The 23,546-nt window shown below is 40.6% G+C and overlaps 1 protein-coding gene and 1 long non-coding RNA gene across 2 annotated transcripts; both read left to right on the plus strand.

The window, feature by feature from the left end:
- The first annotated feature begins 457 nt into the window (after nt 1-457).
- LOC147817772 (uncharacterized) lies at nt 458-5,095 on the plus strand. The gene is made up of 2 exons (XR_015438700.1): nt 458-638; nt 2,006-5,095. It is a non-coding gene; the product is annotated as an uncharacterized LOC147817772 (long non-coding RNA).
- A 5,795-nt stretch (nt 5,096-10,890) lies between these two features.
- On the plus strand, nt 10,891-22,760 carry LOC111672271 (synaptotagmin-5). Its single transcript, XM_023429656.2, has 5 exons — nt 10,891-11,061; nt 13,474-14,471; nt 18,491-18,662; nt 20,073-20,239; nt 20,358-22,760. Exons 1-5 carry the CDS (start codon nt 11,040-11,042, stop codon nt 20,502-20,504), a joined length of 1,506 nt encoding a protein of 501 aa, XP_023285424.1. The 5' UTR covers nt 10,891-11,039; the 3' UTR covers nt 20,505-22,760.
- The last annotated feature ends 786 nt before the right edge of the window (nt 22,761-23,546 follow it).

A 23,546-nucleotide genomic window follows, 5' to 3' on the forward strand; every position in this document is an offset into this window, starting at 1 on the left:
AGTCTGACAGCTGCTGGAATGAAGGTAATGTAGGCTAAACTCAAAAGTGCGTAACTTCAGAAAAAATAAAAATAAGAAAAATAGAGCAGACATGAAGTGGAATACAAAAGGCCAAAAGGATAGATGAGGACCTCCAACGCCTGACTCTGGAAAATACTGAACTTGTGGTGTGTCACATCAGTTGTTCATTGTTGGGAAATTTATGATACTTTATGACTAGATAAACATAATCATCATGGATAAGAACTGTATACATCCTGAAGGGAACTTTTCATATTATAAAGTTGTGTTTGTTTTCAAGACAGTGTGTGAACTTTGTATTCTTTGAACATTTGCACTGCAAGCTCTTTGTGTGTAACTTGTTCCCTTGCTGCAAGAATAAATATACTTTTTATTCAGATTTAACCTTCGGAAGAGAAAATAATGAAACATATGGTGTCTGTGTCTTTTCAGAAACTTGCCTCCAAATCTGACAAGGAGAAGGCAAAGATGAAAAAGGAGGAGGAGAAGGCAGATAATGAGGCAAAAAAGAGGCTCAAGAAGGAGATGAAGGAGCAAGAGAAGAAAGACAAAGAGAAGAGACAGAAGAAAGAGAAGGAGCAGAAGAGAGAAAAGGAGGAGAAGAAGATAGAAGACAGGTGTAAGACCCTTTTCCCTTCAACCCCCCTCCCCATTTACCATTTCATCCTCTTACCCTTCACCCCTCCACCCTCTAACTCTTTACTCCTCCACCGTCTTACCCCCTTGCCTCCCCCACTCCTCTCTCCCATCCTCCTTCTTCATCAACCCTGCCAACCATCCCCTCATCCCAACTCTCCTCACCCTCTTACACCTTTACCCCCTTCCCCTCCACCGCTACACCTTTACCTATCCACCCCTCATAAACAATAACAATAATTAAATATATAAAAATAATTCAGTCATATCCACCTATTTCTGTCTTTATAAAAGATAGTAAAAACACACATACAACAACTTGATGGCAAAGTTTTCAAATATTTCACTTTCTGTAAACTGAAGATTATCCTTCAGTTATCATACAATGAGAAGTGTTTCCAGAGACTGAAAGTTTTTACTGCAGCTGATACCCGAGTGTTACAGTTTAGTACAGCATCAGTGTGTAGAAATATGTATTGGTCTCAGATCCTTGGTGAAGATTAAAGATCTCATTAATATTTTTAACCTTCCCTCCAGATATACGTATATATGTATATATGGTATACATGCACCTGAATGATGACAGCGTTATTTTACAATACAAAACCACAACACTGAGGTAGTTAGGGAGCACACACAACAACCACAGTTTTACAATGCTCCACTTTTGTAATTATAACAACAGAAACGTACTAAGGTTTTCTTTGTGCAGGGGTCTACTGCAGATCACTGGAAAAAAGGAAATGTAACCATTTGTTGAGTGTGCATGTGCAAGTGTTTGGTTGAAATACCAGCCTAGGTAGTATTTGTTATTCGCAGTTAGATTTTTTTTGGTTTGTTTTCATTGTTTTACAACATTGAATTACTGTGGAGGTTTTAGACTGATCAACAGAAAGGACCTGACCACTTCTTTCACCACTGTGTCCTTCTTAAAAGATCGCTCATATTTAAGCAGACAGTCCAAACAGTGGTACTCATGGCAGTAGTAGTGACAGCAGCATTTGTAATAGGTTAAAAAAGACAATATATTATTGTGAAGAGGTTAAAATTCCAGTTGAGTTAAAAAGCTCATAGTTAAAAGAAATAATTCATTTAAAAAGGCAGAGGTATGCTGAAAAAGATCACATAGTCGCTATATAATGTTTAAAATGTCATTAAATGGTTTAAAAACATATAGTCACTATAACATGATGAAAATGTCATTAAATGGCTTAAAATTGTAAATTCATAAGATGTCTAAAAAGGGGTTAAAATGCTAAACAATGTTTTATTCATTTCATGGGTCATTTTATCTGTTACAGTTAAAAACTAACTTGAGAAGTTATAATCTCTGTCTTCCACGAAATAGGTCGAGATCTATCAGGATCGGAGATCGATTAGTTGGGTCTACGCCCACATACAGGGGAGATCGTTCGCGGTGTTTTCTTCACTTCTACTAAAGCTCTGGTCGAAGAAACACCACATCACTATGTGATCATTTATCCCTGTTTTCCAGGTATGTGGTTGAAAATGTGAACAGTGACATTGTTCCGATGATTTTATAAAACATTTTGACAGTCAGGAGAAGAGTTATATGATGTCTGAGTAAGATAAAAACTATGTTAAAAGTAGATATGAGCGAGCCAAACTGCCGCCATCTTGTATAAATAGGATACGCCAAGCGTCTTCATTGTTTACGTGTGTGAGCACACACAGGAGAATATATTTTGCACAGTTTATACCTCGGTTATTTAGTAATGTATTGTGCACAGTTATATCTTGTTTAGTTAGTTAATTAATTTGTTCAACCTTGCTTGTTTAATTAACAGCTTTTAAATGAAACAAGGGTGTGAGTTTACCGAGCTACTTTTTATAAGATTTACTGAGGTTACTGACCTAATATGGAAAATGTGTGGTATGTTTAAGGAATACTGTATTTTCTTTTATTGAATAATGTAAACTCAGTTGCTGTATTATGATAGTTTGTGTATTAAGGAAACTGCAGGGTTAGATGGTTAAATTAATGTGCAGTTTAGAGACAAGCAGCATTTAATTACATTATCTGCAATGTAAACATGTGATACAGTATATGCAGATGTATTCTGTTTCAGCAGAATTGTTATCATGTATTTTATTTTGATTGACTTCTAGTAAAGCTCTGGTCGAGGAAACACCATATCACTATGTGATCATTTTAACACATTCTTATCACATGTTTTTAGGGAACGGTTTGTCTCTCCCACATTAGAAACCAGCAGTAACTCCCTGCTGATGACTGAATCATAACACTCAGAATTACATTACACTAGAATGTGTAAACTTAACCCTGCCCCACCACTAGAGAGCACTGTAATCCTGCTGTTCCCATTATTGGTTGGGGAAACTCATACACGGTAGATATCATAGTTATGTCCAGGCCTGGTCCTAGACTCCTTACTACTCTATGAGTGTCCTTTAGGACTGTAAGCTATGACATGCACTGTTTTATGTTCTGTTACATACTGTTTAATGATCTAAAACTGAAGCCATAGAATCTAATAATGCATAGGCCCATATTTAATCTATTCATACATGGACTGATGTATTAATTAAAAAATACGAGATCTGCCGTAACCCAGTATATTTCTCTAGTCTACTAATGAATTTCTATCAGCCAGTGCTGCACCATGAGTGTCGCATGGGGTTGCAGTGCTTGTGCAACTGGGTCAGGGATCAGGTTGAGTAGCAGTACCGTGAGACGACACCGGGACTCCTCCATCTGTTGAGTACCGTTGCACTGCAAGGTTTGACAACCAGAAAAATCGGTGCATGATGACTGAGAAAGAGAGAGTTCAGTGAATCAACCGCTAAAAACTTTGAGAAATGTGCCGCTACCATGCGATGTAAATCTGAAGATAACCAACACTAACACACGCAGCTAACTAGCTAACCGCTACATCTACATGGTGCTTGCAAATGATTGACAGTAATCAAAAACTGCAATTTGCAAGTAGCCAAATAAATCTATCAGATGTAAAGATCAAGTGTCATGGATTAACTGAAGCTAAGTCACTGAGTGTGAGCACAGAGTACAGGCATCTGAGTAGTTATGAAGTGAAATTACACTGAAGTAACTGCTCTTCCCGCTGTATCCAGGTTTTATATGGCCAGACCAACCAATTAGATAAGAGTAAACTTTGAAGTATGATTGTGACATGTTTGTGATCAATGATTTGTGTCAAACCAGCAAGAACAAAGATACTTTTGTTATTTTTTTATTTGGGAAGAAGTGAGACAATTTGGTGGGACTTTGGTAGACTGCAAAGGTCAAACTGAAAGGTATGAAGGAGTATTAGGGCCATGGATGAGGCCATGCACTTGGAGAAAAAAATCGAACTGTCAAGAACAAAGTCGAAATGTTGAGAATTAAGTCGGCAACTGATCAAGTAGTTTGATCCTGAAGGTGTGGTGTCTGAGAAGCAGGCATTACTGCAGCTAAGGTCCCAATGCGCTGTGGCACATCGATTTCTACGATAATTGTATCGTTATCAATGGCTGTATTGATGGCCGGAGCGACTGTGCTGACAGAAGCAAGGAAAATGACAGGGGGAGTTGACTTGATTCTCATTTCGACTTCATTCACAAGATGTGAAATAAAATAAAAAATATTCCTTTTGACTTTTTTCTTGAAATTTCTACCTTTTTTTTCAAAATGCATGATTAAAAAAAATCTTCCTCCTCTCATTTTTTGTTCTCATCCATGGCTCTAATTCTCCTTCCTTGAAAGGAGATGTTGGCAACCCCCAAAGCTGCTCTGTCTTCGCTGCTGTGAAGTCTGTGCTGCTGCTGGTCTCTGCATCCTCGCTCAGTTCCCGGCTCGGCCCTGGCTGGTCGGCCGCTCCGCTCTCTCCCTCCCGCCCTTGCTGCTGTGCGGTGCTGGGGCTGTGGTTGGCTAACAGCTGCCTTACACAGCTATTTGGGTTGTGTATGGGACTGACACTATTTCATGTTGTGGCAATACAGTGCACAGTGTTTGGTTCTTAACATTGTTTATTTCATTTTGGGCAGTTTTAGTTTAGTTGTTACCTGCCCACTTTTCTCATTTTGTATGTTTATGTTGTGATTATTTTTGTAGTAACTTGTGTTATTCTTTCTTCAGTTGTTGCAGGCCGGTGGAAGTGCTGGTGACCCGGGTGGTGGTGTCCTTCCCTTCTGTGTGCCGTGTCCCTGGGATTGTGGGTGATTTCACATTGTGTGTGTGTGTGTGCTTGCCACGTGTGTTTGAGTGTTTGGTTATTTTGACTTTAATATTTTTTTGCATTTAGTAGATTCCCCACTCCCCTCACTAGCTCCTGTCCGCACCTATAGGCCTCAGTTCCTGATCCTTATTCCCTCTTTTTCTTTATCTTGTGTATGGCTGGATTTTGTAGTGTTTCTATAATGGTATTTTTGTAATAAAGCATACCTTTTTTGTAAAGTATTCGGAATCACGTCTCTTGCCTTGAGTAGAGTGAACCTGTGTGTCCTATTGACTGGTAATGGTAAATAATTCTTTGGGTGAAATTCCCAAGGTGGCGTTGTCAGGCAATTTAACATGAATTTGTATTGGTGTAACCCTCTGCTCGACGCCGCAACACTGTTGGCTTCATTTTTCAGCCTCTGTGGTTGCCGCTTGGCTGAAACACAATACATAATTTAAAAGTGGCTATTTGTCGGTATTGCTTGCTTTCATTCCTGGTGCACAATGAATCTTGGGATAGGTTGGGCCATTAAGGATCTACCTGATGAATCCCTCGTTGCCCAGGAAAAGAAGGCTTCAATGGAAGGAGCCTATGAAATGGGACAGCCTAGTCGCGCCGCTATGACACAATTGGTCCTCAAACGCAGCCACTGAAGGATGCGGAGAAGTGGGGAGGTTTAACAGGAGGGACTCTCATGCATTAGCATGCACGCGCTGCCAGACCGGAGACCAAAACAAAGACCAGAGAAACTTAACACACACACAGGGGGTGTAACTTTGTTCTCTGCTCAGGACGCCATTACCCCACTTTATCTTCACATAGACATTCATTGTTTGTTGTTTGTTTTTTTTTTTTTGTTTTTTTTTTTAAAAGAAAAAATCCAATTTATGTGAAAACTTAAGTTTGGCTAAAAGACTTACTAATAGTGTTACTACCAAAACATGAGCATTGATCTTGTTTGTGAGCTTTTGTCAGGAACCCAAAACAACAACCAAACAGTGACTGTATTTGCTGCAAGGATCACTTGGACTTAGCGGGGACCACAGCCAGTGTGTGTGTGTGTGTGTGTGTGTGTGTGTGTGTGTGTGTGTGTGTGTGTGTGTGTGTGTGTGTGTTCAGCCAACAGATAGGCTAGAAACTGGACTGCAGCTCTGACTGGAAGTTGGCCAGAAACACTCTTAAATGCTGCAGCAGGACATGTGCTGAAAGCTCACTGCAGTTAATAATCAGAGCAGGTGGCTGAGCTGAGTCGACCAACACTCATGACACTCTATGCAGGATGACACAATGGAAAGGAACAAAAGGAGTGTATTATACCATTTATTAGTGTTACTCATACTGTAAGGATTTCATCAGTCAACAGACCAACAGCCAGTGGATGCTGGCTCAGATGAGGACTGAAGATGCCCAACTCTTGTGAGTGAACCGTTATAGCTGTGTGTGAGATTTCCTCTGACTGTATTCCTGCAGTTCAGCTGCTCTAGAAAATGTTTTCTCCTGAGGTGTGAAATATTTTACAGATTATTCTCCAAGCAATCGTCTGATTATTTAAGACTGCACAGGTTTTGGATTTGGAGGATTGGGGATTTAGCACATGAAGAGAAAAGGTGCCTGAAGGAGGCGCTACTCTCATCTCTTCAGAGTCCAGTTGTTTTCAACTGTGGCTCCAGTCTCAGGATCCTGAGTTTGCATTTTCAAACAATATTGCTAAACTTGATATGAAATTTTATTGCCATAATGAAATTAAGTGACGTTTTTTGGTTTGTTTCGTTACTTTTTTTCTTTTAACTTTAATCTTAGGTTGTTGGTCCTCCAAATACATTTCATTCATTTACATGAATTTCCCCTAGGGGATAAATACAGTATCTATCTATCTATCTATCTATCTATCTATCTATCTATCTATCTATCTATCTATCTATCTATCTATCTATCTATCTATAACTTTTGGTGATATTAACCAAAAGTGCACTATTGGTGCAAGTTGGAATACAAGAAGTTATTGAAATTACAAACAATATCTATGTTCTTATATCTAAGTTGTTATTTTGTAATCACACTTTTTAAAAATTAAAGTTTATCACTTAATTTGGCCACCAACTTTCTGCAGATATTTTCCTACAATAGATGATGCCTCATCCAGCTGAGGAGGAAGACCCCAACCCCCCTGTGTGGCAGCTGGTCGTCTCTTTCTTCTGTAATGGAATGATCGAAGGTGTCGTACTGCTGCTCCTCCTCTGGCTCCTCATTCAGATTCTCTTCGTCACGAATTTGGAAGGTACTGAAATGTGACCAAATGCCAGTGTTGGTGTGTTGGAGGGAACAGATTTAAGGAAAAATGTACAATGAGATCAGAATCCTTACTTTAATCTTGACTCTGAGTTCAGCCTTTATCTTTCTTTGCAAGTCAGATGTGTTTTGTTTGTGACACAAATATTAAAGATAAAAAGGGAAAGTGATGTGTTATAGATACTTAAGATGCACGGGTCCAGATTATTTGTATGTGTAATGATGGATTAATGTGAACGGGGTGATTCCTAATTACCGCATAGAATTACTACCTAACTGCAGTCATCCCCAGCTCCACCTCTAAGCCTGTTTTGGATAATTGTTTTGGTTTTCTGGCAACCAACTCCATTATCATCGACCTTGTGTCCACCACCAGCGAGACACTTTCAAAAGGTAGGCAACTAGCTGGAAAACATAGTGGAACATTGAGCAGCTAAAGAGTGTTTTCAGTTTGTTACGCTGCCTCCAAGTATAAAATAAATAAATAAATCAACTCATGCAGCTTTAAATAGGAAGATAGATTTTTATCGTAACACCCTGTCACATTCTTTAACCTTTAAGGCAGAAAAATACAGTATGTCTTTAGAGCCCTTTAATTTGTAGTGAAATTACACGCTTGTTGGCAAACAGTGTGACTATATGAACCATGGACTTTGTTAGGCTATAAATATGGCTGCCCTCAGGCCAAAATTCCTGGTAAGAGAAGCCTTATGTCGCTCCGGATTAAAACCTACTACCACCCGGGGTCACTTCTTTTTTGTTTTTGTGTGGGTGGGTCAAATATCCACTCATTTGAATACAGATGAATGAGCTACCATTTTAATGTATACCCGATTTAGCAATATCCATCAGTGCGTTGATCTTTAGATAACGCAACTAATTGCTCAAGATACATTACATACTAGGGTACTCCTGGATGTTTACACTAGAATTACAGAGACAGAATTAGGTTTGAAGTCATCACATTAAAAATATGAATATCTAAGAATAACAATAATATTAACATAATCATGGTCTTCATGTATGTGGGTGGTCGTGTGTATATATAGACACTTAACCAAAGATGACAGTGTCAACGCCCCCTGTGAAAATGTGAAAATAAACAGTTATATTCCCATGTTAACCATAAATAGATGCTGTGGATAGTGGTGGTCAGGATGGTGTAAATATGTGTGTTAACATTTCAGGTATCACAGACATCTTTTGAGACGATTAACAATCAATGACGTACAATTCATCATGTATTTAAGATTTTCTTGGGGTTACAGGTGGGGTCCTTCTGCCCCTGACACAGAATATGTCACATATTCTTATAAACAATTGGTTTATAAATAATAAACCAATGTACAGTGGGGTCCAGAAGTTTGAGACCACTTTTCCATTCAAATCCATATATTCATGATATATTAGGTTTATTTTCTAATAATTCAATATAGATAGTTTTTATTTGTTTCATTTAATAATGTGGACAAATCAATTGTTCAAATCTATCAAATTCAGTTTAGTGATGGGTTAATATAAAATTGTGTATTACAGATGAATGGAAATTGTTTATGGAATCACAATTGTTAATTGTTGTTGATTAATTGACCTATATATTTCTTGGTACTCACAGAATTGGCCTTGAAAAGCTGTGTGGGTCATAAAAAGCCCATATTTTGGTTGAATCAGAGTAAAAACCAACCAAAACTCCTAAAGTCATCAGCACCTGGAAAGGGGGTAAAGGCTTTTAAACTTAAAGTAACTATAGGTAACAGACATGCTGCAACTTACTGTGCCACATTACATCTTTCTTTCCCTTTTTATACTTGGTAAGTAGTCATGAAAATGTGCTGAGGAGGCCATTTTGCACCCATACACCAAGAACACCATTAGCTCATTTTCTTACCATTCACATCTATAGTCATTCATTTGGTTCGTTCACTTCCCCAACCTGAGCCTTGCAGCCCCAGTAAAGGAAAGTGAGGAAGGTGTTCAACTCACGCTCTGCCCAACACCTCCGTAACACAATCAGCCCTGGGATATTACGCTCTACATCGCTGTTGACTTTTCGGTATTAAACCGAGAGCAAATACGTTCAGTATAAACATTTGAACCATTTTCCAAATATGTTCATTAAAACCCTTTCCTCATTATGTTAGCTCATGTTCCATTACGTTTCTCAAAAAACTCATTTGCTGTTGCAAATAAGTATCTGATCATCTGTGCATCAAAAGCTTTTCTGAACGTGGATGTGCAGCTTCACAGAGACTACAAGCCTCTCTAAAACCAGACTCATGGTTGTGAGTCTAGTGACGACTGTTAAGAGGACGGGGTAAGTTTGTTGTTTTCATCCAATAGTGAAGGTGGCAGTAGTGTGACATTATCTCACTGCAGGTACTACAGATCATATGAGTTGTTTTTGGAAAGCTCATGCAGTGTGAATAGGCCCACATTTGAAAAACATTGAATTGTTGACCGGCTCTTCAGCCTCTGGTGATGACTCACTCGCTCAGATTTGTTCAGGAATGAGATGTTTTCTGTGAAACATATGCCACATATTGTGAAAAAGAAAACTGGCAGGGAGAGAAGGAGCCTGTGCATCCACACACACACACACACACACACACACACACACACACACACACACACACACATACGTATTTGTACATGGCGAGGGGTGACTCACTCTCTTTTTGTTCATGCCACCTTGTTGTGGTTGTGTAGGTGGCGGATCCAAGACAGTGGTATGTGACCTGCACTCTGAAGGAACTGCACACATTTACAAGCTAATGACTGTTTTCATGTTTGTAGGTCAACCCTACGATAAATTCAATTTTACCTTAGTCCTCATGTGAGTGAAAAAAATGATGCCCTCTTTCAATATACTGTACAATGCTGAAGTCTATAAAGATCCTTGTCCACTGTTGAACTGCAAATATGCTTCTATTAGCAAATTAACTGAGCAAAAAGAAAAAACACATTTTTCCGCCTGTTTTCTGAGCAGCTACGACCTGTAAAGCGTGACCGACAGACACAGTCAAACTTTCATGGGTCATCCAGCAGCTCTGTTTCCAAACAAAGTATTAGTAACATCAGATAATGAGGAGGATACAGCTCAGTTATGCAAAAACTTTTCAATAATCAGTTGCTTCTACTGAAATATGTCCATTGTGTCTGTTCTTTGTCATAAAGCAACAAAGTCAAACCCAGAACCAGGGTTTGTGAGATAATGTTGTAAGACCTTTCACAGCCATTGTGATCATCTGACTGTGACACCACACCTGCAGGTAGCTCCACCTGTCTGTCATATGACTCTGCCCTTCCAGGTAGTACAGGACCGTTGAGGAGCGTCTCTTCCTGCCACCTTCTGGCCTAATCATTTAGGTACAGTCCCTTGTTATTGCCTTGCCTGAGTGTATCTTTCATTGTCATGTAGAAATGACATTTTTGATTCAAGACAACAACAATATCAGACTTTGATCAATTGGCCTGACACGAGTCTCTGGGCTGGGATAAGGAAACTTTATTTTATTTTATTATTTTGTGAGATAGCCTATGTACAGTATATACGCGTGTCTCAATTAGCCTGTGACCGCTGCTTATCTGTTGTGTGCTGCTCCAGTTCTGTGACTTCTATAATCTGTCTTCAGCAGCACATGATGTATGAGCTATAGGCCTAATTACTGTGATAAGATGCCGGAGAGCGGCAGCGCTGGTATAGGCTGAGCTGCTTTAAAAGAAGCCGATGGACCCTTTCTGCTTCCAACGCACAATCACTGCGATTGAAATAAAAGCTCAGTCACCCGATGAAGCTATTGGCTGGGAGGCTCCGGGTCCTTGCGCACTGCCGATGGACCGCTCTCATAAGCGCTCGCTCTGACTCGACACACGCACATCAAACTGCGTGGGACCATGTCGCAGTACACTCTGGGAGGTAGGAAGCCTTACGTGTTCTTGTGATTGTGTGTTTCTTACTTTTACTAGTTTCCATTGAGTCCGGAGTCTCGGTGATCGCTTCTATTTTTTTTTAAATTATAGCTTCTTTGTGCACTTCAGTTTTTTCCAACAGAAAGAGAAAAAAAGAGCAAATATTACAACTTGGCACAGATTTTATTCAGAAATCATAAAGGTAAACTGATCTCAGCCGTGATGAAGAGCTAAAGAGGATGAGGATGAGGCAGTTTGAGGAGGATATGCACTCACACACAACTGAGGCTGTAACAGAGAGAGAGGCTGTAACTCACAGGGAAGGTGTCCCTGTTTGATTTAGATAACTTTGTGTGAATAAGGACCAAGAGTGTTGTAGACAAACAAACCAGATTATTCCAGCCAAAGGGCAGAATAGGCTTCATACACTTTGTGTCAACTAAAGTAATTGCATGGACTTCCCCATCTTGTTATTACTATATACATGTCTAAATGAAGTTTACCCGCAGCCTGCACACACAAGTAAGAATTCTGCATTAAATGCTGAATTGGCTCAGCTCATGTTTCACCATTACCTCATTTGCTCTATAATCATCAGAGCTCACTGGCTGGTCAGTCTGACTCATGTCAGCAATACCCTCAGCCTTTATTTTCTAACACCACTGCAGCATTCAGCCCATCTGTACTTTCATCTCTTAATGGAGGCTGGCTGAGGAGCTGCCTGCTCCTGGACTGACTCTTTGACGGGGCTGAAATGGATCTGCGCTGACAGCCAGCACAACACTTGCTCTGATAGTGATCTAGTCTTTCTAAGGATGCACCTCCTGCAGTGAGCATCTGATAACTCTCGTGATGATGTGAGAATCCATGTATGGTGCATATTAGGACACTCCCTCAGATAGTCAGATAAAATGTGTGTTTTCAGTGATTAGCCGCTGATTTAAAAAATCTGGTTTATTAATTAAGAGTAAAAATCATAGCATTCGTCCCTACTAAGTGTTGGATTTTATGTACGTGAAAGGTCTTCAATAGTAATAAAAGCATTAAGCTTTTCTCTGTAAATGATTTTCACTCTCACGGCTGGTTGTTTACCTTGAAATGGTCACTGGTGGAAGCTCACAGCTTTCGAACCTTATTTTCACCGCTGTCCCCCAGTGTGTCTGATGCATGAGTCATCCCAGTGCTCCCGCATTATCTGACGTTAAATGAGCATCAGGGTCTATGAAAAGCTGTCTAGTATGAGAAATCGTCAAGGCTGACATTGAGTACTTACACATACACAGCATACACACGCATTTCCATGCATACTATCAATACATGCATACTGTCATGCATATATACTGTATATACATGTAGATTGGGGTGACAAGCAACAAAACTGCTGTATAAGGCAGCTCTTAACTTGCTTATAGAGGGCAAGTGGTTAGATTTCATTGTTTACACCACTTAACTATGTCAGTGTCAGTTGTCACTGTGCTGCTGCTTAGAGGTCACGAAAAATGAAGAGAAGTGAAAAACAAGCGTGTGAAAATAAAAAGGTAGCTTTACATTTGTTACTAAAATTGTTTGCTCACTTATGTTTAAACCTGTGTTGATGCAATTAAATAAAAAATACACCACAATTTCACTCTGCAATAATAACAAGTGTATGTAACAAGAGTATATTTTGATTTTTTTTTTTTTTTTTGAAATGGGCAAAACCATGACATCATAACCTCGTAACGTAAGCAATTACATGAAATGAATGAAAAACAAAAGAGCAGAATGTGACTGTGTGGTGCCACGACTTCTGGTTGAAGTGCCGCTTGGATACATATACACTCAACCACACATATATCTACACATATGTGTGTATGATGTTGTTGGTGTCTTATCCAACTTTTAATGGTAATGTTTTGTGGGCACACAGACAACATTTGTGTGATGAAAACACACACACACACACACACAAACACACAAGCACATGCACACACAATTTGATTGCCAGGAAAATTGACACCAACGCATTGCATGTGCTCTGCTCCTGCTTTGGATCAAAACAGCAACTGTGCCAATACCATTTATAGAATTATGATTATAACCCCGAGATATTTCCTCTTTAATCTCATCAAGGAGGCAGAGTGCAGACACAACAAGATAATGTTTAGAGTCAGATGTCCTAAGGTCTTTTGTGATGAATCTGGCTTCATTCAAAGTCTGTCGTTTTTTTTCTCACTGACAGGTCACTCAGAAGCACAAAACTGATTTGATTTGTCAGTTTGTGATGCTGCTCCTCTCTTTATCTCTCTCTTGTCTCTCTTTTCTCTCTATTGCTTTCTCCCACTCAAAGATTCACTGCACCTCAGTTTCTCATGCTCCTTCTTAGTCCCATCAACACATTATTAAGTCCTGACTGCTTTGTTTTCATCTGTCTCTCTAGTTCACCTGCAGATTCTGCTGGCTGTGGGCCTGGCCGTGTTCTGCTACTGTCTGGTTCTCGGTTGCGTCCTTTGCTGTCGCAGAAAGAAGAGGGCTTCATCTGAGGACAAGGAGGCAGTTTTCTTGTCTCCTCATCCTGCAGAGAGGGTGACCGTGACATTGACTCCGTCTCCGTGTACGCAGCCTGTTAAGCAGCAGTATGAGGAGCTGGATGGAGATGTGTTGGAGTTTCCTTCCTCTAAAAGCAGCTCTTCTCCCTCTGAGGATGATCTAACTGCTCTGCCTTTTGACACCAACCCAACCAGTTCAGCTGAGCTGGTGCAGTCTCTGGGGTCATCTTCCTCAATGCGGCGCCTCAGCACCCCGGCTGTTCCCTACTCACCCAGTAAACCTCAAAGTCATGGCAGAGCTTCTTTGCCCTCCCTCACTAAGATGAATCTGGTGTCCAAATCTCGTCGGGCGATGGGTCGACGAAGCACTGTGAGCGGTGAGAGTTTTCTTTACAGCGAGAGCAGTCGACTGACTGCTGGTGCTGCCAGAGCTCCTACCCAGCAGGGGGAGCTATCACGGTATGGCTCTAACTCTCTATCCATCCCCTCTAAACCCGCTCCTCTCCTGCACTTCTCCCTGCTCTTCTCCTCTGCCTGTGGCACCCTGGCGGTCAACATCCTGGGGCTCTCGGGGGCCAGTCGAAGGCGCAGTGGGGTGTTTGTCCGAGTCAGCCTTCCTCCGCTCTGCCCCTCCCCTCAGCAGATGGCCTCTCGGCGCCGTAGCCTCAGCCCAGACCTCCACAGTCAGAGCTTTGTGCTGCAGGTGGGCTCAGTGGAAGAGCTGTGCACCTGCACCTTGAGACTAGCTGTCTACAGCAGGGACTTCTCAGGCCTGAGAGAGACTGCGCTGGGGGTGGTGGAGCTGCTCTGTGAGCAAATGGATTGGGAACCCGACATCACCACCACCTACACCAGGCAGCTCAGCCCAACTAAAAACAAGTTGAAAAAGGTAGATGGTGATTTCATTTATTGTATTGATGTATGCATTACCGTTAAGTGCATAGAATAAGAAAACAGACAAAGGTGCAGTGAAAAACAGATAATAAGAGGTCCTGTGATGAAAGCCCAAGAAGGACTTCGCTATCAGCAACTGGACCTGAGCCCAACATGAAAACCAAGTGAAAGTGTCTGCAGAGTCTAATAAAAGGGCAGATTGGCAGCCTCCAAAAGCCCACAGAGCAGTTGTTGCCTTAACCAGCACCACACCAAAACCTTTATTTAAGTTATCTGAATTTAAGTGGAGGCCTGTAGTCAGAACTGCAGTTCACACAAAGAGCTGGCTAACTTGGGGTAAAACCCATGTCAGCTGTCTCTCTGGTCAAGGAATAGTTTGATATGAATCCGTCCATTAGCTATACCACTTACCATATATCACAGGGGATCTGAAGCCAATCCCAGCAGACAGCGGGCGAGAGGTGGGGTAACATGCCAACTTCACACAGAAGGGCTGGCAGGCAGGTCTGAACCAGCAGGTGGTCGGTTTAACTTAGCGTACAGACTGGAAGCAGGTGGAAACAGCTGTCCTGGTTCTGTCCAAAGGCAATAAAACCTGCCTCCCAGCACCTGTGAAGCTCACTAATTAACATGTTTTATCTCATTTATTTAATCTGTGCAATGTAAAAATTTGGCCATGTAACAGTCAAATCCTGAAGTCTCCATTCCTCATAAAGCTCACACTGACATCAGAACTCTCACACAAAACCATAACCTGTTGTCTTTGGACTAAAGACTGCAGATTAACCAAGCAAGATATGACTAGTTAATTAGTGAGGTTTAGATGTGCTGGTTGGCAGATTTCGATACCTTCAGATAAAAACCATGCTAGCTTCTACTGTCTGCTGGATCACTGGTATTGATCTTCCCATCTAACTCTTGGCAGGAAAGAGAAAAGATTTGCTTTAAATGAAAAGAAGCAATCTCTAAAATGATAAGACACATTCAACTGAGTGGAGAAATTTGTTGCATTTTGATTGGCTGGCGGAAGATGCAGTCTGGGGTGCTCGAGTAATGAGGCTCTTTCTCTTGTCGTTTTGGGTGCTGTCAGATCCAATCAAAATTTTACACAGACCTTAGACCCCAAGGCGATTTAATTCTGACTCAAACAGGAAACAAAGTGGACTGGGACGTGTGGACCAGAGACCTGGTATGTTTTGGGTCATGCCCTTGAGTTTTTCACACGCCTGTGTCTGCCCAATGACCTTAAGTACAAACTGAAGCAGGGTGGACTGTGGGCTTTGTGTGTGTCTGAGGGTGTCTAGCTGGGATCATAACTCCTTTTTGGGCTACTGATTGTACTTCCTGCTCTCTTTGATCTTAATGTATATTTCAAAACCTTTTTAACAAAGTCCGCATGTTCAATTGATTTCACAGATAGAGAAACTATGCACATGGGCTTATAAATAGCACATATCATGTTTTATCCATGAAGGAATGTAGCATCTAATCAGCTCTCCCGTTAGCCAGTTTTCCACTGTTGTTAGTCATGGTGACATTGTTGTTAGCGATTGCAGAGCAAACAAGCAGAGTGCAGCAAATTGGCAGTGCGCCCACGCCGTGCCCTCTGCAGCTCTGTCGAAGCAGTGCCAGAGGGCATTAATAACAGGCTTTTGCAGCGAGGGGGGTCCTGATGTTTTAGTGGACATTAGTCAGTCAGTCACTCTGATTTTTGCCACAGAGTCATGCTGTGTGTGTGGTGGGTGGGCAAAAATCCTTTCTGGTGGGTGGGCCAGATGGAGTCAGTCGAGATTACATCTTTTAATGTAGCCACTTCCTGGATTTATAGAAAAACACCAGGTTTTGTAATTAGTTTAAGGGGACCAGCCGGGCTATTGACGATTATTCATCTGCAGTACCTTTGACACCCCATGGGAGTGGAGGGCATGACATGATGGAGATTTCAGGACTGTACATTTAGCTCAAGAGGAGCCTGAACACAACATTGCTCCTATTGACTGTCAGGAAGATCAGCAGGAAGAAAAATGGCCACTAACCTCTGCTTTCTGTTGTTAGCTAATGAGCATATGGTTAACTTTAGGAGTACATATAGGAATGTGAAATATTTAATCCATTTAAACTGATGATAGAACTGGGAGGAAGTGATCTACACATACAGTAAACATATATTATCACCGTATTTTCTCCATAACAACACAACACCCACCTGTCACTCAAAGCGGCCACGCCCTCCATTATGCAGAACTTTAAGCCTAAATAAAATTTAAACAGCTGAGATATACAAAAGTTCACTTTCCGTGCAGTTGCCATTAGGGGGGAAAATAGGCTATCAGAATAAAACCATTTTTTGCACCAGGCTGTAAACATGTTGATTTCTGCTGTAAAGTTGGGCATTTTAACGTGAGAGTCTTTACTTTAGGATTTACTCACTTTTGGAGCCTCAAGTGGTCATTCGAGGAAGTTTTTGGCACTTTGTTGTTGGCTTCATTTTTCAGCCTGGAGGATGTGGTGGCAGTGACCTGGAGATTACTAAATCTGTGACTGAAAGATTTGCATCTTGAGAAAATGTGGAAGGGATAGTATGCTAAACTGCGGAGTGCCTTATAGATGGAGACTGCGGGGAAGTGAAGCTGTCGCTGATAGTGTGAATATTCGGTCAATCATTCCTATACAAATAAAGGATAAATGAAGTAAAACCACAGGGAGAAGTTTGTCAGTATCATAATACTTTCCCCCCTATCTTCTGAGGCTTCCATGCTATGGAGATCATTGGATGACTCATATAATCTGTCTGTTGGGTCCCGTTATGTAACTAGAGTGAACAAAGTTACCAAATAATAAGAGAAGAAAAGACTAATGCAGTCCACTGCAAATAAGTCTTACTTCCAACTATATTGTGCCTGAGGATAAGATAAGAGTAAGAACATTTTTTCATTTAATTTTGATGGTATTTATATAATAGTACATTATATTATAGTATTTGTTTTTGATATAAGACAAATTTTGAGGAGGAAGAGGATTCGGCTGTACAGCCGGATTTTATGAACTAGCCTCAAATCTTATTATCACAGGTAAAGAGAGATGCAACACAGTTCTCCCTCTGTTTGGTTGTCAGTGTAGAGGTAGGAATTTAAGATTTATGAGAAAAAATGCAATATGCAATAATTTATTTTGCTTCATATCAAATCACCATTTCACCGAATCACCAGTGTTACTTTCCTGAAAAACAAACCTCAGGCTGTAGCTTTATTGTGTGTTTGCAGAATAACGTCACTCCTTTTAAAAGGCGGTGTAAATGTGAGTGACGGTCTCTGAGGCGAAGTGCTAGTGACAGACAGAGGCAGTGAACCGAAACTCACTTGTTGGATGAAATGGCCTTCACACTCTGCTGCTCAGCCTCAGCAAGTCGCTGGCGGGCTAACGCTCAGACAGTTTTCAGCAGACTGTGACTCGCAGGACCCCAAACAATGCAAGCTAATGAAATCTGACATGAAATCAGATGGAAATGACCATCATACTTACACATTAGCTGTTACCTTTAACCAAAGCGCCTTAGTGCATGAATATCAATTATTACAAAAGAAAATTCTTTCCACTGACAGAAGAATGATTAACTCTGAGTGGCCAAGAGGCCTCATGAATAAAAGCTGAATACATTTCAAACTGACTCAGAATGAAACTTTTAACCTGTTCCCATTGACTTACAGAAAATCCCTCTGTAATTCCCCTGATGGGAAATTGAAACGTTGACTTTGACACTTTGGTCGACATTGACAGAACTTTAGAAACATCTTGATGAGCATGGCTTAGAGCATGGGATTTAAGTGCTTTACAGCTTGGATCTGCTCTGTGTTCTTGTGGTTTTTCCCCCTTGGCTTCGTTTCATTCCCAGCCTCCCAAAGGATGAAGGGAACATCTGCTGGGGTGAAAGAAGACTTTTTCTTCCTCTTGCTAAATCTCTCACATTTTGTCTTTATCTCATGGTTCTGTTCTTCTTCTCCCTCCCGCCCTCAGAGTGTGAGTTCTCAGGAAACCTTGGGTCACAGGAAGAGCTCAGTGTGTGCACCACGTGCTTTAGGCCAACTGTTCATCCTGCTGCAGTACCAGACGCTGGCCCAGCGCATCAAAGTGATGGTCCGAAAGGCTGAGAATCTGGCCAAGCTCACACGGATCCCAGGAACTCCAGGTGAAGACCAGCAAGTCCTCATATCTAATAAATAAAATAGGCTGTTTATCCCCTGCCCGGCCTTTTTTTATTATTATTTTTTTTTGCATTTGAAGGAATAATTCAACATTTGCTTATTTGTTTTCTTGCGGGGAGTTAGATTAAAACATTGGTATTGCTCTCATGTGTCGGCAGGGGTCAGATGATCCAGAGTTTGTGGTTTTTACATTTTGCCTTCTAAACCAATGAAATAAAAGAGATGTAACATGTTAATTCATGAGCGGTAGGTTTAGTGGTGCAGCAGTCTTTACGCTACGCTACATTAAGCTAACGGCCTGTTGACTCCAGCTTCACATTGAACAGACATGACAGTGGTTCCATCTTTGCGCCTTTCTCTTGGCAAGAAAGTAAATATGTGTATTTCTTATATACTATAAATATGTGTGAAAATATTCCTTTAACTGTTTCTCACCTTGGTTGTACTGACAGCAGCAGTAGGCAATATGAAGTCTGTACGATTATCTAATGGCAACCTGCGGAAACTGTATCAACGTCTATTAACCTCCTCAAGTGGATGGATATTACTTTGGACTTTACAAATATACCATTAGATACCATTAAATACATGTACTTAGTATACTTAGTCACATGCTTAGTCAGCATGCTTAATATAAGCTGCATCGCACATGAGTACACTGGATGACATGTAAACTGCTAATACTGCCTCTGACTGTATTCTCCTCTATTAGTCCAGCCATGGTCAGACAGACTGCTTCCCTGATGGGTTTGTAGTAATCAGATTAGGAACCGATCAGCCCGGTGTCATTTCCCCTCCTGTCTGTATCACATCTCGCTGCATCTGATTTAAAGCTCTGTGGAGAGGAGAAAACAGGAGCTTCTGTAAAAAGAAAAACAACTTTGATGTTTTGGTTTTCTCACACCTTAAGGGACAGTTTGAGACAACACGGTCAGTTGTGTGTTGCTGATGAGTTTCAAGATCAAATGGGTCCTAAAATTAGTGAAAATGACTGCTCTTTGCAGATGCGTGATTCTTATCTGACAGTGACACATTGCTTTTTAATTTGACTAAATCCAATTAGCTTGCAAGACTGGTTTTAAAAGGGAAATCATATTTTGGAAGTGATGGTGCCGATTTGTAACAGTGACAGTGGAGAGGAGCTCAGAGAGGATTATGAGGATGTAAATCAGCATGTGTAGATACATTTCATGTGAGGTTAACAACATAATACACAACACTGCAGTACTGTAGATTCATTCATTTACACCAAGTATTTATGTAAATGATTTTACTTTTCCTTTTTATTCATTGACCCTTGTAGAAATAAACAGTTTAATCTAATTATGAGATAAATAGACCAAATCTGATATATAAAATACAATGATGACGGTGGATATCATTTGTTCACACAGACCACTACGTTGTCATCAACTTGCGTCAGGATGGGAAAGTAATTGGTACCAAGGAGACCAAAGGAGCCAGTGGTCCGAACCCCGTCTGGAACGCTCCATTTCTGTTTGACGTGCCCCCTGGTGACATCACTCAGCTGCCATTAGTGCTCGAATTCATCATCATGCAGGTGAGAAGTTCTACATCCTGTATATACAGTACGTATTTGAGAGAAACATGCAGTTTTATGTTGAAATGCTGCAATACTGGAAGTGAATACCTCATTGTGACTTCTTAATTATCTTCAGGGCCGTCTCTACACTAAGAGCAGTGCTTTGGGTCGTGTGCTGATTGGCAGCGATGCTTCAGAGGCGGGACAGGGACACTGGAAGGAAATGTGCAGTCGGGGGCAAATAGAAACGGCTCGCTGGCACACCATCCAATCAGATGTGTAGGACTAACAGACAGACTGCACCAGTGTCCCTTTGCAGCCTAGTGAGTGTCCTAGAGGTGGAGTTCCTTGTAGGTGGGAATAACATGCGATAACTGCTGCCAAAGTATTTATTTTGTATTTTTTTTTTTTTTTTTAGTTCTGTTGTGGATTTTTGCTCGCCATGCTAATTTTGAGAGTTTTCCATGTTATTTATCAACAGATAATGTTCATGAATTAAATACTTAGTAATGCTGTTCACGGGAGAGACAATATTCAGATGGTCCGTGTGTATGTACACATTGATCACCGTGTGGAGGAGCGTGTGAGGAGGGATGTGCAGCAGTTCTCTCCATATCAACAGTATTCTGCATCCCTGCATTGCCTTTTTCATTATTTCCACTGTGACTTCTTAAAACTGTAGTCTGTAAAACTGTATCATTCTGGATGTACTGTATGCAATTTGTGCTGATGTTGTAGTACTGTTTGTATTGTGCCCAGAGGCTACAAATGTTAATGTTCAATAGAACTTGTTGGATTTTCAAAGATTTCAGTGCAAATTTCGGTGCATATATGTTGCCACTCTGCCTGTGGTTTGCGGTGGTGTATTGCTGTGCCAGTATTTGTCCACAAGCTGTAAACACATCTGACATTCAGTGTGAGGCCGTTACACTGGCCTCACTTTGTGTAGCATGTGGGCTGAATTATTGTTTTATTTGTGCAGTTCCCAAAAGGGGAAAAAGGTTTTTGTCCTCTTTTCAGCCACTGGAACTTACAATAAACATGTGGTGGCTTTATGATTCACAGTCGTACTGTAAAACAACCAGTATTCAGCCAGTCAAGCAATGCCTAATGCCAAAAACGTGTGTGTGTTTCTTTATAACACTTATTATTATTTCAATATCTAAAAATGTGACACCCTTTGTAACAAAATCAGAAGGGTGGCTTTGAACATAAAAATTCTTGACATTTATTTGGCACATATATAATAATGACACATTTTAGAAAATGTAATGGGTTTTTAATACAAATCAATTGAGTTTATGTATAGTATATAGACCATGTTGATGCCTACTGGTGGCATGTATTGTCTCAACTGTATATGAATGTCTTTTCTTTTAAAAGGAAATAGTGTCAGAAGATCTAAAATAAATCATTATATTATATAAATAAACTTTTGTTGCGTATGGGTGACACTCCAGAGACTCTGGCTGTGATAAAGCCAGAAAACATGTAAAGACAGTGAAACCTGTCCTTGATGGTAAATGGACATTGAGGACAATAAGACAGCCCAGATATGAGAATCAAAGGTTTGAACTCACGGCATTCATCAGCTATATTGGCTTTTTTCCAGACATGTCACAGTGGGAAAAACCATAGGTGTAAATAAACTGAATGATGGCTGAATTCCATTTAGTTTTGCCATTTAGTTTCAGGGTCCAGTTATTGTGGGTGCTGGCTCACTGCCTCACTGTCATTGCTTACTGAGATGTAACAGAGGCGTTAATGTTCTGACATGTTTTCCCACTTTGACAAGTCAAAATGTCTGAGGCCTATTTATTCATATTGGCTTCGAATTGCAACGCGTTGTAATGTTATTTACTTGCTTCCTCTTAAAAAGGCCTATTGTACTGCTGGAACAACAAATGATACATTCATTTTATAAATTTAAAAGCTCTGGGAGAGTTTTGTCAGAGACCCTGTGAACACTTACATAGCTACACTTGTCTGATTTAACGATGGTTCAAATTCTTTGTATTTGAATCACCTGAATCATCTGAAGAGAATCGGTCCTGGATAAGCAGCAGCTTCTAAATATGAACAATGATTATGATATAGTTTGCTAATATCATTGGATGGCAGATGAAGCTGTAACAGTGGGTCTTCTGAAAGCCTTTAAAAGTCTTGCTTGCAATTCTGTGAGACCATACTTTAAACACAGCGGTGCTTTGAGCTAAATGCTAATGTCAGCATGCTAACATGCTCACAGTGACAACGCTATTGTGCTGATGTAGTTTAGCATGCTTTCAGCTAACATTTGCTAATTAGCATTAAACACAAAGTAATGTTAGTGTTTGTAATAATGATGACGATGATGATGACGATGATGTCACTGAGAGGCAAATGCTGCAGCTGCACCAGAGACAGTGAGTAGCTGAGCTCCTCAGACAGTGTGACAGCTGTCATGGTGATTTGATGGAAATATGGGGACGTTTCTGCTTCTTAGCTGGACGAATGACTGTCAATAAAATAAAACTCAATAAAACTTAATTGGATGAAAGATTTTTCAAACTAAAACTCCTTCGGTCACTATAACTGAATGCCACTGTCATCCATCTCCAAACATTCACATACAGTATTCTGTGTATCCAGTTAAAGTCTTGCTGCTGTGAGGGACAGTGATATTTGTAGATTTTGGCATCATGGAGCAGCCTGATAAAACTTCAGTTACTATTCCCAAGACATATGCAAACCTTTTCCCTAACCCTTCCTGGTCGATTTTTCACCCAGCCTGTGTTCACATCATCTGGTCCTGACAGAGATGTGACAAGTGCATGCTTTATGACTAAATCCCTTAGTCATTATTTCCTGCTCACAGTGGGCAACATCCCTCCCAGTAGTTATAAATATCTATAGGATGTGCAATCCAAAGGTGATGTAATCTAACTCCTAGGGTGATCTTCTGTCATATCAGATCATCAAATGTAAATGCAGCTACTCAAACACACACACAATAACAGTACACACACTAATGGACACACACACAGAATAAGTCATGTCAGACCATTACAATGGGTAAAATGTGGAAATTTGCATCATGGGCCCAGTTGGATGGAAAACACATTCTCACACTTAATTACACTCTTCATATCAGGTCACACTTCCCATTCAGTTTTTTTTCTCTCTCCTTTATACAATAGGCAATACAAATTCATGGCTCCTTTCCTCACTCTGTAATTTGCACCGTCTATTGGCTTGAACCATCACTTCTGTCCATGAAGTGAGTTTCAGAAAAGCTGCAGATGTGCTAGAGGTTACTACAGGGCAGCAGGTGGTCAGGTTTATT

Source organism: Seriola lalandi, unplaced genomic scaffold (genome assembly GCF_002814215.2).
Source record: "Seriola lalandi dorsalis isolate HSWRI2012SDOR001 ecotype SW California unplaced genomic scaffold, Sedor1 jcf7180002054898, whole genome shotgun sequence".
In the NCBI taxonomy this organism is placed as follows: domain Eukaryota; kingdom Metazoa; phylum Chordata; class Actinopteri; order Carangiformes; family Carangidae; genus Seriola; species Seriola lalandi.

Excerpts from the sequence above, each read along its gene's own strand:
- LOC111672271 (XM_023429656.2), top strand. The coding sequence starts at position 11,040 with ATGTCGCAGTACACTCTGGGAG. Across the intron at positions 14,472-18,490 it reads CTAAAAACAAGTTGAAAAAG|AGTGTGAGTTCTCAGGAAAC; the intron begins GTAGATGGTGAT and ends TCCCGCCCTCAG. Across the intron at positions 18,663-20,072 it reads ACGGATCCCAGGAACTCCAG|ACCACTACGTTGTCATCAAC; the intron begins GTGAAGACCAGC and ends TTGTTCACACAG.